Consider the following 13,139-nt stretch of genomic DNA (forward strand, 5'->3'; position numbering starts at 1 on the left):
ACTAAAAGTACAAGTTCACAACTCTTTGTTTAAGACAATAATTTTAATTGGTGTTAGTTTGACAAAAACAAAAGAAAACATATGTGTAATAAAAATCAACTAATTTTTTTTTCATTATTTATGTCAAACTAGCATTTAGATTACTAGATTGTAAAGACAAAGATGTTTGTGTTCTTATACTTCAAGAAAACGGCTTCAACTATCATTGGTGTTAGGACACTTTAAGTACATGCATACAATGCCAGAGAACTTGACACAACCGATGTGGTGAAAAAAAGGGCAACGGGACTTCTCTTGTAACGTTTTTTTTTATTTTTTTATTTTTTATAACATGATAAAAAGACAAAACAGACATTAATTTTCAAACCATTAATTAATCAGAAATGGTGCTGCTGATTATCAAATCTTATGCCACCTGGTAAGCACATTGAATTGAAAAAGTTTCATAAAAACCGCAATCACAGCTGTTTGGGTATTAAAAATGGGCATCACTTGGTCATATGATAATACTATTTCATTGCAGAAAACCAAAACAAAAAGGAACCTTTGCAAATATAAATATATAACAATGGGGCAAGCGAAGCTAAACAATCTCCCTTCATTGAGCTACGAAGGGACCCATGAAATTCAAAACTTTACCCTTACTTCTCTTAAACAAAAAGAGAAGGGAAGAACATTAATGACTATACCCAGATATAATAGTAACACTTTAAATAACTCAAAATCCCGATCATGTTCCGGTTCAATCCATTTTTTGGGGTGGTATGTAAGATAATACATAAAAGACATGATGCACAATATTTTTCCCTCAAACCTTGTAATAACTACAACCCAAAACACCAGAAATCTGCACACACGTTGACAGCCCAGCAATTGAAACAAACGGGAGTCTGCGCCACAATAGAAGCGACCTTTGCAAACTGGAGACGGTATAAAATCACACATAAATTCACTTTTCAACCCTTCACTAGAAGCAAGACGGTAGTGTAGGCCCATGGCAAACAAAAGCCAACACAACATATGCTATCACAAGTAGGATGACTATAAGAGCGACCCTGCAACATTGAAGCATTTTGTCAGCGGTTTAAGCAGCAATAAAAATCCTGAGGATCTCAATGAAAGTTAAAGATTGGTGAATTGTAATATAAGGTTTTATGAAGGCAAGACTTTGTTGTACTGCTCTAAATTAATCTAACACTAGCAAAAAGGATATTGTACTTTTATCAGACAAACACACTAAATTTACACTTATTATATTACAAATTTAGTCAAAAAAAATAAAAAGGATATTGTACTCTAATGATATAGAAGTCAGTCCAATATACAGTACAAGAATTCATTTATTTCATTTGAAACAAGAATTTAAAACATTGATTCTACTAATGTTTTTTTCCGCAAAACTTGCTTACAGTTTCCTCCGAATGCTCCTACAAAGGGCGACTGTCTTGCATATGCCAAATTGAAATTCTAAAGCTCATTCTAAGGTCAGAGTTTTTGTTTGGACAGCTTTACACAATAGGAATAAAGGATTCATACTAATACGAATTCCTCTGAGTGCTCCTAGAAAGAGAGATTGACTTGATGCAAGTTATATGCCTTCATGTTATGTGTGTCATGGGTAGATCTAAGTTTCAAACTTTGCCGCAGTTATTTCTTCATTGCTTAGCGGCGTGATAGATTTAGAATATATTTGTTTGTTGTTTTAGTAGCAGTGATGTGTACTAGTTCATCGGATCAATTTCTACTGGCTTTTGAGGTTTTAGCAAGAAGAAACATAACATCTTGTTACAGTGTGCGGTTTATGGGATAGTGTTTTTGTAAAGGAATACCCTCCTAAATCTACAAGGGTAATAACGCTTGACAAGTTGATTTGTTACGGGGTCATAGTCTTAAATTGCAGTCTACAACATCTAGGTTTTTGGGGTTTTCATGACCGCGTTGTAGCCACAATTGCAACTACATCATCCACATTTATCGGTAATTTTCTGCAATATCAAGAATCAAGATATAACTGCGATCATGACTGCAATTTGAAACTTTGTATGGAATTAATCATTCTATGGTTTCTCTTCTGGTCAGCACAAGGTTTATTAAAGTGTATCAGTATTCCGGATATGCATCGAGACAGAACAACTCTCCATTCTTTCCAACATAACTAGTTTGTCAGTACGTATATAAACAACTATTAACAGAAAAAGAGAAAGTTCTATTGGGAAATCTTTTCGGCACAATGAGAAGTTTTTACCGATACTTGAACCTAGAAGATAGAACCTCTACTCCAATCGCCACAAAACCATCACCTAAGCATAAGCTGGAGACAGTTCAATCAGAATCATCTGAAAGTCTATCAAATCATCGTATGATATCTCAGAATCTCTGAGAGTTCAGAGGAAACTAGCATCATTTCTATACATAAAAACTGAAAAATCCTATTGATTGTGCCAAGAATGATAATTAAAACAGACGAGGACAAGGTTTCACCAACAGGTTCACTCGATTCAAGAGACAAGTTCTTTCCTTATAAGCTCTACATAAAACCGGTGCTAAAAAAGAACAAACTACACTAACATATTACAAACATAAATGTTAACATAGAACTTACGTGAGTTTAACATTCCTCCACCACACAGCGCTTCTAAAACGACGAGTCTGTTTCCTGAAGCGAAATGTGTTTCCTTGCATATCAGTAGTTTTATCCACCAGCAATTCCAATCTATCACCTCTATCCAGAACCTTGTCAATATTTTCTATCATGACATTTCGTACCTATCAAGAAAAAAAGAGAAAATTGAGGAAAGACAACCACAAGCACATATCTTAGTTTGACAAACATGATTCTGAATGAATGTGGTGTGTTCGGTTCTACAGTGGCCAAAATTGATTTTAGTTAAAACCAAGTTTAAGGTAAAATTATTTATGTTTAGATACATTCATGTGTAAGTGAGCAAGTTGAAGGTAAATACTAAATAGTGAATTTGAGTGAAAAAATCAAGTTTAAAGGCAAAATCTACAAATAGCTTCAAGTTAATCAATTCTATAGGCGAAATCAATTTTAATTGAGAACCCCCAAACATAGCAAACTCAATTTTAAGTCTTCTGAATCATTTTTTAGTGTAAAAATAGCGTTTGAAGGCAAACACTACAAGTTCTAGCTCAAGTTAGAATCAATTCTGTAGGAAAAAACAATTCCAATCGAGAACTCCCAAGCATACAAAAATCAATTTTAAGTCCGCAGAATCAATTTTTAGTGTAAAAATCGCATTAGAAGGAAAAAGCACATATTCTAGCTTCAGGTTAGAATCAATTCAATAGGAAAAATCAATTCTAATCAAGAACCACAAACATACCAAAATCATTTTTAACTCTACATCATCACTTTTTTACCCTCCCAAAAGTGAGTACAAACATGCACATACATATTTTGGATTGACAGTAAATTTGGCAAAATCATAACATGTCACGGTAATTTTGGCAAAAGCTGCATATTAGTAGATTAGAGCTTCAACTAAATCAATTTCGCAACACTCAGCACTAATCCAAACATGAACTTAATTTTAGAAATTAAATCAAATTAAAATTAAGTTCCGAATCAAGCAACTTCTAATTGAACTATGCAAATTCAATTTTGACAAAAGCTGCTGATTAGATTAGAGCTTCAACAAAATTGATTTCACAAAACTCCGCCACTAATCCAAACATGAACTTAATTTTATAAACTAAATCAGATTAAAGTTAAGTTCCAAATCAAGCAACTTCTTCTAATTAAACTATGCAAATTCAAATCTAACAGATTTCAACATCAAATCACTTCTAATTCAATCTACCAGATGCAAAATCACTTCCAATTTCAACTTCTTCAATCAATCACTTCTAATTCAATCTACCAGATACAAAATAAATTTCAAGTTTGAACAACAAATCCAAATCAACAAAAAGAAAAGCATAACTACCTGAGACATTTCACCTTTGAGACGATTAATCCGATCAGCATTAGGATCAGTAGAGAAATACTCCATCTGCTGACTCAAAACCCTAGAAAACTCATCATTCATACCATAAGCTTGAGCATTAAGAACAGCACGTCCATAAGTCCTAACAAACTTCTGATGAATCTCTTCCAAAAACGCAAACGGAATTCTCCGTCCGGCGGTATCATCCGCCATACAAAGAACAGTGAGTCCATCGGTCCGTTTAACGTGAAAGATATACCGATCTTGTGAATAAGAAACGTGTGTATCGTTGTTTCCAGGAATCTTCTCGAGAATTTGTCGCGCGATTGCGGTGGCGTTTGTGGTTGTTCCGGTGAACTCGGCGAGAACCACCGTGCCACGTGCGACTAGTGCGAAGAGTATACCCATTTGGAAATGATTGTGTAATTTGAACCGTTGAAGAGAGTGGTGGAATTAACGGTGATGATTTTGTGTTTGTGAATTTGTGGATTCAATTCAATTCAATTCAAATTATTCAACACTTTTTCTTTTCTCTTCGTTCGTGATTCATAGCACGTCGCTTTCTATTTGCTTTTTTCTTTTTGTGATTTTTTGATTCATCATTGTGTCATCTCTATCTTGAGCTGTTTATTTATTTATTTTAATTAATCCAGCTGTTTATTTATTTGTTGATAGTTGCTTTCATACGATTATTTTATTTTTAAATTATTCTAAAAGTCAAATTTGTCCAATAACCTGGGATGTTAAAAATGAAATTACCTTTGTAAAAAAAAAATGCTTCGAGTAGTTGACTTTTTTCTTTGTTTGTACTATTAGATTTAAAATTTTTGTCGGTGGTCTTCCGACGCTCAAGTTAATGTGAAGCAAAGTTTCAAAAAGGAATCGAATGTACCTAACTCCTCTGTATGAGAGGAGTATATACAATTCATATTGCTGGGCCAAGACCGTTAATGAACATGTTTAATGTCATTAACAGTTGTCGAAAAACGGTTGGAGAGTCATGATGAACAGTAAATATTCATCATTCTGATGTCAGACGTTACAGTTGTGATAAGCAAGTCTTACTTTGACCAGAGTTGAGTCTTCATGGGTTGTTCTGCAATTGGGTCTTGCTCGACTGTTCAGAGGAGAATTTCCTCAGCGATTGGACCATAAGCCCAGTCCAGAACATTTACCAACACATTCACTCATAAAAAATGCAAACTATTTCAGTACACCTAAAAAATCTCGCATTAATTAAAAATTGAGGCTAAGAGTAGTTTATTTACAACACCTACGTACCATAACCCACCGAGAATACTTTTACAAGGAACCAAATCGTGAGGACTCACATGCAATAAAAAAACAAACAATACCTCGGAACATGATTAGCACACTTGTGCGTAGAATGGAACACAAACAATTGGGTACAATATCAATTTGTACAATATTCAAAAATAGTTGTATAACTTTTGTAATCTCCAATTATACAATATTCAAAAATTTGTTTTATTCAATATCAATTTTGTTTTATTTTTGAATTTTGTTCTATGATCAACATGTTCAAAAATAAAATAAAATTCATCTCTTGTCCGGTCCCAACTTGGGCCAATGTAAAAAATTGAAAAATTCGATAAAATAATAAGATAATAATTTTTTCGGGAGATCCCTTTATAATTTTCGGTCCCAAGAAAATCATAAATTAATAATTCATAGAAACTGAAAAAATATATTACACTCTATTGAAATATGATTCAATAGTTGTCTGATTTCCTTTAAAGTTCAAAAGCCCTTATTGATTTCCAAAGCATATGAACACAGTAGTTACTAATTTACATTGAGTCTCAAGGTTCACTGCAACGTAATTCTAAGAGGCATAGACTAATTTGCCTTTTTGTTTGGTATGTACAGTATAATTACTTAAAAACTCTTTAAATTAATAATTATTAATTTATCGATAAATTAATAACTCTCTAAATTAATAAATTTCTCCGGTCCTGACATTATTAATTTAAAGAATTTCTACTGTAAATTAGATACTCATCTAATCTAAGAAGTGTCACATCAAGTAGTTGTACTTGTACACAACATTTATCTCTTATTTATTATATTTATATTATTATATAAAAATATATGTATATAAATTTAAAAAATACCACACTATTACGCATTTTAATAAAAATGTTTATTTACAAATTAGGACAATTTTTTGTACCAAAATCATCACCAATTCTCTTAGTCTCCATCCATTAATATATATGTGAAGCCTTTTTATCATCTTGAATGCTGAACAACAAGTCTAGCATATGGACACTCGTGTGTTTTTGAGCTGTTTATTTTTATTTTTTTTAATCCAGCTGTTTATTTATTTGTTGATAGTTGCTTTCATACTATTATTTTATTTTTAAATTATTCTAAAAGTCAAATTTATCCAATAACTTAGGATGTTAAAAATGAAATTACTACTTCCTGTAATAAAAATGAAATTGCTTCAAATTTATATAATATTTTGAATTTTTTGTTTCACTGATACACTTTTAATAAATTAATTAAATTGATCGTTGTGTAATTAATTATAACACAACAATTTAAATCAACTAATTCTTCCTAATTATAAAATTAATTTCGTTGAAACCAACTTCTTAACGCGTCGAAGGCGCGTGCAACGCGCCGAAGACCACTTACGACCTAACGCCCCGATGCAATATAACGCGCCGAAGGCGCGTCCCGTGCGTACACACGGGTTTGTACCTAATTACATTTAAAATTTTAGAGTGAGAGAATGAACTATTTTATACATTTTGAATTCATTATTTAGATAACATTTTACTTGGATGAGATAAATTATTTTGGTTGAGTAGAAATTTGGTTAAGTTAGCTAATCGATTTTTCTCACCGAATATATCAACCGTATAAATGATCCAATGGCCAACACAAATGCAGTAGCAGAGACCGCAACAGTGAGTCTTGCAGCTGAAGATCCAAATTGAGTTCAAAACTCATACTCTGTGGAAATTAACATGGCTTATAATGTCACTAATTTACTAACATTCACTCATAAAAAAGTGCAAACCGTTTCGATACACCTAAAAAGTCGCACATTATTTGAGAATTGAAGATAAAAATAGTTTATATATAATATTCACACATCTTAACCCATCGAAACGTCTTTTACGAGGAATAAAACTGTGATGACTCACATGCTCCAAATCAGACAATACTTAGGAACATATGGTATAGTGCAAAGTAGGGGTGTTAACATTTTCCAAGATTTTAAGTAGCAAATATTTTTATAAAAAAATTCAAGGCATTAAATACAAGGAGACAATAATATGATCATATAGAACAAATTCTGTTCAAGTAAGGTCGTATAATATTACTACTTTATATGTAGGGCACATGTTAACATTTTTCAAGGTTTTAAGCAGAAAAGATTTTTTAAATTTTTTTTTCAAGATATTGAATACATAACTTTCGAGATTATATTACCATTTTTATTTCCTTAATCATTAAGCCCGAGACATTGGGTGCGTTTGATTCGCAAACAAGGACTGGACAGAACAAAATAATACAAGACAGGACAAAATTGTACCGAAGAGATGCGATAATGTTTTTATATTCGAAAATAAAATGAATATTTTCGTATTTTTTATAGTTGTATTGTGGAAAAAAGTTGTACTGTGGTTCAGTGAGGGGCAAAAATTCTTGTTTTTGTCGTATCCCTTGCTGCCTAATTTGTCCAGTCTCATAACCAGTTTCAAATCAAACAGGATACAACAAAAGTTGTCCAGTCCGGTCCCCTGTTTTTTAGCCGATCAAACACACCCATTGTTTAGCATTTCCATAAATAAATGTCGTATTTTTTTGGTACAAGGAGGAAAAGAAAAGGAAAAATAAACAACATAAAAAACTATTAGAAAATAAAGTCACACTAGCATAAATTAGCATGAGGAGAGTCACTCCATTAGGTAGAATAACTATAGGAGAATAAGCTTCAGGGTTTTGTGCTCCAAGTTTGGCTAAATATAGTCTACACAAGTGTTGCCCTCTCGAATGCTATGAACAACTTTAACCCTTTGATCCTTAGCAAAAGGAGATCCTTGATATTATAAATAATTAGCTGCTTAGTGGTGCCAATCATTAACAGGATCACCTAACAACTTGATAATGGTCTTAGAATCAGAATTGCACCAAAGATCTTGATGTCCAGCTCCCAAGACAAAGCTAAATCGCGATAAATTGCCAATAATTTCGCATGAAGGATGTTTGAGAATCCTTTATTACCAATAAATAAATGCCGTATAATATTATTATTCCAAAAATATATTCTTATTAATTCTTTAATATCCAAAAAATGTTTATATTATAAATTATAATAATGAGGGGCAAGTTTGTGTCAAAAAAAATAAAATAATGAGGGGCAAGTTAGTGAAATTATTTCCTCTTTTTTTTTTTTTTAAATATGAAATCAAACAAATTATTTCCTTTTAAATACATGGAATATCTTGATTTCGTATATATAAAAAGCAATATTTTTATTAATTTTCTTTTTGAATTGGTCACAAGGTATTTTTATTAACTTACCTCTAATTATAACAAAACCAATTATTTTTTATTATAATTGAGTCAAAGGAGTAATTCTCTTTGTAATTTCTTAAAAAGTATTTTATTTTCCAAACCATTATTTTGAGGTTATAGACTTATAGTGTGACATTGTTTTCATTTCTTTGTTGTGTGTGTTAAGTGCATCAAAGAAGAAAAAACAATGTTGAGAGTTTATCAATTAAGAAGAGTTGGACTGTTGATTCCAAAACTCTCTTCGCTTTCCACAATTCCTTCATTCTCTTTTTATTCTCATTCTCATTCTCACTCACAAATCCACACTTTTTCATCCACAGAAACGATCCATTTTCAATCACATTATTCTCTCACTCTTTCACCATTTACTTCTCCCAAACAACAAGGTATTCATCATTATGATGTAATGAAGAGTTTAAAAAACAATAAATAATTTTTGTTTTGTTTTTGTTGTTTTCAGCTTCATATAGTAGTGGCGTTGAAGGTGGTAGGGAAAGAGAAATATTGGTGCAACATTTGTTGGTGAAAGAAGATGATCAGAAACTATTGTTGGATCTTCAAAAGAGAATCTCTGCAGGTAAAAATATAACTTGGATTGTACGACTCAATTGATGTAAATTGTTTGTATCAATTTTAGGTTAAATATATTTTCAATCCCTATAAAGTTACCATAAAAACGTGACCCTTCTGGTAAAGGTTTTGGTCCCCTTAAGTATGTGGTCAGAGGTTCGATTTCTGGCTCATGCATATAGAGGAAATTCGGTTGGGAGGAGAGAAAATATAACGACAGTGGAAACTTCGTATCAATATATATCATTATAACAAAACAAAAAACGTGATGCTTCGGTGTCCATACAAAATTGACCTGCACATCAACATAAAAGTAATGAAAATTTGAACATATAAATTAAATTTATAGCTCATTTTTAGTGGAAGAATTTCTTATAATGTTCTAAACATAATATATGCAAAAAAATCATTTAAAAATACACATGAACTAGTTCCCAGAAACAAGCTATAAAACCCCACAATTTGTACGAACGAATTCAAAATGTATGTTGTAGTTGTTTGTTTCAACGAGTGTTCTTATGCCTCGTAATTTTTTCTGCACGTATCTAAAATTACGTGTAGAAAATCTTATAGATACGCTAAAGTGCCATTTTTTTCATGGAGACAAAGTGCAAATGTGGTAATTTTGTACAGACGGAAAACATATGTAACACACCATTTTTTTAATTAAGTTGTTTTCTCCAATCAATTTGTAGGGTTAGGTTTTGGAAGATATTGTTTTGTTTAGTTTTACTTTCTAAGGTTTTTTTGTTGTGTGTTGTGTTTAGGTGAAGATTTGAAGGATCTTGCTGTGGACCATTCAATTTGCCCTTCTAAAGATGAAGGAGGAGTGCTTGGGTGGGTGAGAAAGGGACAAATGGTATGCTGTTCAGGTTTAATCAAACCCTGTTCTTAAGATTTCTCTTTTTTTTCCTTCTTTTGGCATAGGTGGTTTGAGTTGGTATGCATCACTGTCTTGTGTAAATGAAATTTTATTTCGCTCTATTTAGATAAACAACTTATTTAAGCGTTTGTGCAATAGGATTCGGTAGAGTGAAGCAAATGAGGTAGAAGTCTAGAAATGTAGACCAAGATAGAAGTACATTTTTGAAAATTAACTTTACTACATTAGTACAATTCTGTGATTGAACATAGAGTTTAATGATTATGCACTATCAGTGTAAATTAATTTTACACTACATCTGATTAAAATGATTAAACCATGTGATATCATTAAAGTGGAGTAATGTGAGGTGATGTGATAGAATACAAAGTTGTTATTGGTTGACACGTGTAAAATTGTTTTACTCTGTCTCTGCATATTCTTTTTTCTCTTGAATAATATCTCTGATGATAAAAATGCGACAGGTTCCTGAACTTGAGGAGGCTGTGTTTAATGCACCTTTAAACAAAGTTGTAATGTGCAAGACAGAATTTGGATGGCACCTGCTGCAGGTTTTATCTGAAAGGTATTCCTAGCTATATGTTTGCAAATTGGATAATAAACCGGATAATGTGTTTATCGGTAAACCCTAATTGATCGTTCGATCCAATAAGCCAACACTACCTTGTGGGATAAGGCTTGATAGCTATAGTTTCTGTTTCAACGAGTGTTCTTATCCCTCGTAAATTCGCTCCTTTAAATGTTAGGGAAGAGTCTGTATTTGAAGACATTCAACCTGATGAGCTGCATGTGAAACTTCAAGATCCCAACTTCTCCGGGAAGGCGCAGTTAATTGATATTCGAGAGCCTCAAGAAGTGTATGCTCCTATTTTCTTCAACTTTTAGCTATTTTTGGAAATCACTAAATTAATGCATTCTTATATATTTGCATTTAGCTTAATACTTCTATGCATATATTTTTCTTTTGCTCTTTAGTTTTTTGAATCTCCTTTTATCTTGCTTATCGTGTTAGTGTCGGATACTAACACATGTCGTACACCGAACACGCCTTCAATCTTGCTTATGTTTACATCAGTGGTTGATTTTGGTTTTGGTAACTTTTTAATGATACTCTCATCATATACACAGTGACAAAGCATCTTTGCCAGGATTTAAGGTTCTTTCCCTCCTACAATTTGGAAAATGGGGGACTGAGATAAACTCTAAATTTGATCTTCAAAAGGATACCTATGTTCTGGTAAGTACAATACAACTTTCGCAGTCCAAGGTTTAATTCATTCATCTTCAGAACTTAAGATATGTTCAATACCAAAGCTGAATTAGCTTCTTAGTTTTTGTTGCATTTGCATATTTAATAACTTTACTTCTACTAAATGCAGTGTCATCACGGCATACGGTCGTTACAGGTTGCCAGGTGGTTGCAGTCAAAGGTAAATAATCTATGTCTGATCGTCTCGGCCTTAATTTTTTACAACACTGATCAAAGTGAATTTTTTGATAATTTTGTGTACCTTCTAAACAAAGACAGCTCCAATATATGTTTCTAGAATGGGAACTGACATATTTAGGAGTTAATTCTCATGTTCTCGAGAGTTGATATGCCGTAGTAGTCATTGTTTTCTAACTTATCGAACGAGGTAAACCACTGCTGATTTAGGATGACGATGACTTTTGAAACGCAACAATATTGTCAGATAACCGCGTTAGTTTGTTAGTTACAGTTTGACAGTTAGGCCCTATTTTTTTGTAATACAATACCAGTTCCTATCATATATTGTTTTATAAGTGTTGATTGTGCTGGTGTCAATGTTTCAGGGGTTCAGGAAAGTATACAATATTTCTGGAGGAATCCATGCCTATGCGGAGCAGGTCAATCCGTCGGTTCCTACATACGCGAGAGAAAATTTTGGTGAGAGGACTCCATTCAATATTTTAGCAGGTCACCCTTTCAAAACTGCCAACTTTTACTTGAGAGGCAAGGCATCTGATGGTCGCAAATAATGTCGAAGGAAATATTAAATCTAGAGCAATAAATATTGCTATGAACATGTGTTTATTTTGGATCATGAATTGAAGGCTTTGAGTTTTTGTTTCAAAAAATTAAGGTTAGATATCAGGTGCCTGCAAGGTGTTTTTTGGTACCTAATTTAATTCTAAAGCTCTTTCTAAGGTCAAAGCTTTTGTTTTGACAGATTTACTCGATAAGATCCGTACTGAATTAACAATGACTTGTGTTGCAAGTTACGCGCCCTCGTGTGTTTCATGTGTAGACCTAACTATCAAACTTTGTTGCACTTGTTTCTCCTTTGCTTAGCTGCATGAGGTTTAGAGTAAACACAAACACATTCTTGTGTTTGATAAACGTGGTTCAGAATGACATGCCACCGTGATTTCGTCGAATTCAATGTGAATTTAAACATGGACTTAATTTTTCAAATTTCCAAGTCAAATTGAACTGTTTGTAAAATTAGTTAATCGATTTTTCAATTAATCACTTGTAATTGAATCTGAGATACAAAAACTAACTTTGACACAATTTTTTTTTTCACAAGTTGACACAATGTTTTTTTAGTGGACGAATAAGTGATTTACTCAAATATTATTTTAGCATTTTTTTAGTGGATTAACCATCTGAAATTCAACTGTGAAATAAATAAAATTTGACCAATAATTATTTTATCAAAAAAACGAATTCAATTCTTCCAAATATTCGTCCTTCGATGAATCACATTAACGATTCAATCGCGTCCATAAGTATAAATGTAAACTCTTAAGAGACTGGGAGTTCATAGTGACCATCCCTTTGGTATTTGGAATCATTCAAAGAAAAGATGAGTTTTCTATCGGCAATATAGTTCATGCAATATTTATTCCTTCCACCAAAACAAGTTAAGAAGTCAATTTCAAATTGGAATCCCTTTCTTTCTTTCTTTCTTTTTTTGAGCACCATCAAATTATAAATAGCATAAATATAATTGTTATGTGCAATATGATTGACAAAAAATCATATGAATACGACTCATTTCACAATTTCGATTAATTACAACTTTCTTAAAATATCTATATTGGGATCATCCACCTAACCTCCTTTAATAGAACAAAAATACAAAACAAAACAAAACTTGAGTGTGTCAAATTTACATACACTGCATGTTGATGAAAAACTTAAGTCACAAACA

General features: G+C 32.4%; 2 protein-coding genes across 2 annotated transcripts; one reads left to right on the forward strand and one right to left on the reverse strand.

The window, feature by feature from the left end:
* Positions 1–496: 496 nt before the first annotated feature.
* LOC123919495 (vesicle-associated membrane protein 711-like) lies at positions 497–4,554 on the reverse strand. Its single transcript, XM_045971412.1, has 3 exons — positions 3,951–4,554; positions 2,603–2,766; positions 497–1,055 (listed from the first exon to the last, which is right to left on the reverse strand). The coding sequence occupies exons 1-3, from the start codon at positions 4,356–4,358 to the stop codon at positions 968–970; spliced, it is 660 nt and encodes a 219-aa protein (XP_045827368.1). The 5' UTR covers positions 4,359–4,554; the 3' UTR covers positions 497–967.
* A 4,140-nt stretch (positions 4,555–8,694) lies between these two features.
* Positions 8,695–12,038, forward strand: LOC123921388 (rhodanese-like/PpiC domain-containing protein 12, chloroplastic). The gene is made up of 8 exons (XM_045973903.1): positions 8,695–8,893; positions 8,968–9,084; positions 9,845–9,936; positions 10,425–10,525; positions 10,707–10,817; positions 11,089–11,197; positions 11,340–11,390; positions 11,776–12,038. Exons 1-8 carry the CDS (start codon positions 8,695–8,697, stop codon positions 11,959–11,961), a joined length of 966 nt encoding a protein of 321 aa, XP_045829859.1. The 3' UTR covers positions 11,962–12,038.
* The last annotated feature ends 1,101 nt before the right edge of the window (positions 12,039–13,139 follow it).

This window comes from Trifolium pratense, linkage group LG4 (genome assembly GCF_020283565.1).
Source record: "Trifolium pratense cultivar HEN17-A07 linkage group LG4, ARS_RC_1.1, whole genome shotgun sequence".
NCBI classification, from domain to species: Eukaryota; Viridiplantae; Streptophyta; class Magnoliopsida; order Fabales; family Fabaceae; genus Trifolium; species Trifolium pratense.

What these genes read in the sequence shown, in the direction of transcription:
- LOC123921388 (XM_045973903.1), top strand. Translation starts at nt 8,695, where the DNA reads ATGTTGAGAGTTTATCAATTAAGAAGAGTTGGACTGTTGATTCCAAAA. An exon ending in TACTTCTCCCAAACAACAAG is followed by an intron (nt 8,894 to 8,967) that starts GTATTCATCATT and finishes TGTTGTTTTCAG; the next exon opens with CTTCATATAGTAGTGGCGTT. An exon ending in ATTCGAGAGCCTCAAGAAGT is followed by an intron (nt 10,818 to 11,088) that starts GTATGCTCCTAT and finishes TCATATACACAG; the next exon opens with TGACAAAGCATCTTTGCCAG.
- LOC123919495 (XM_045971412.1), bottom strand. Translation starts at nt 4,358, where the DNA reads ATGGGTATACTCTTCGCACTAGTCGCACGTGGCACGGTGGTTCTCGCC. An exon ending in TCAAAGGTGAAATGTCTCAG is followed by an intron (nt 2,767 to 3,950) that starts GTAGTTATGCTT and finishes TTTTCTTGATAG; the next exon opens with GTACGAAATGTCATGATAGA. An exon ending in TGGAGGAATGTTAAACTCAC is followed by an intron (nt 1,056 to 2,602) that starts GTAAGTTCTATG and finishes TCAATGTTGCAG; the next exon opens with GGTCGCTCTTATAGTCATCC.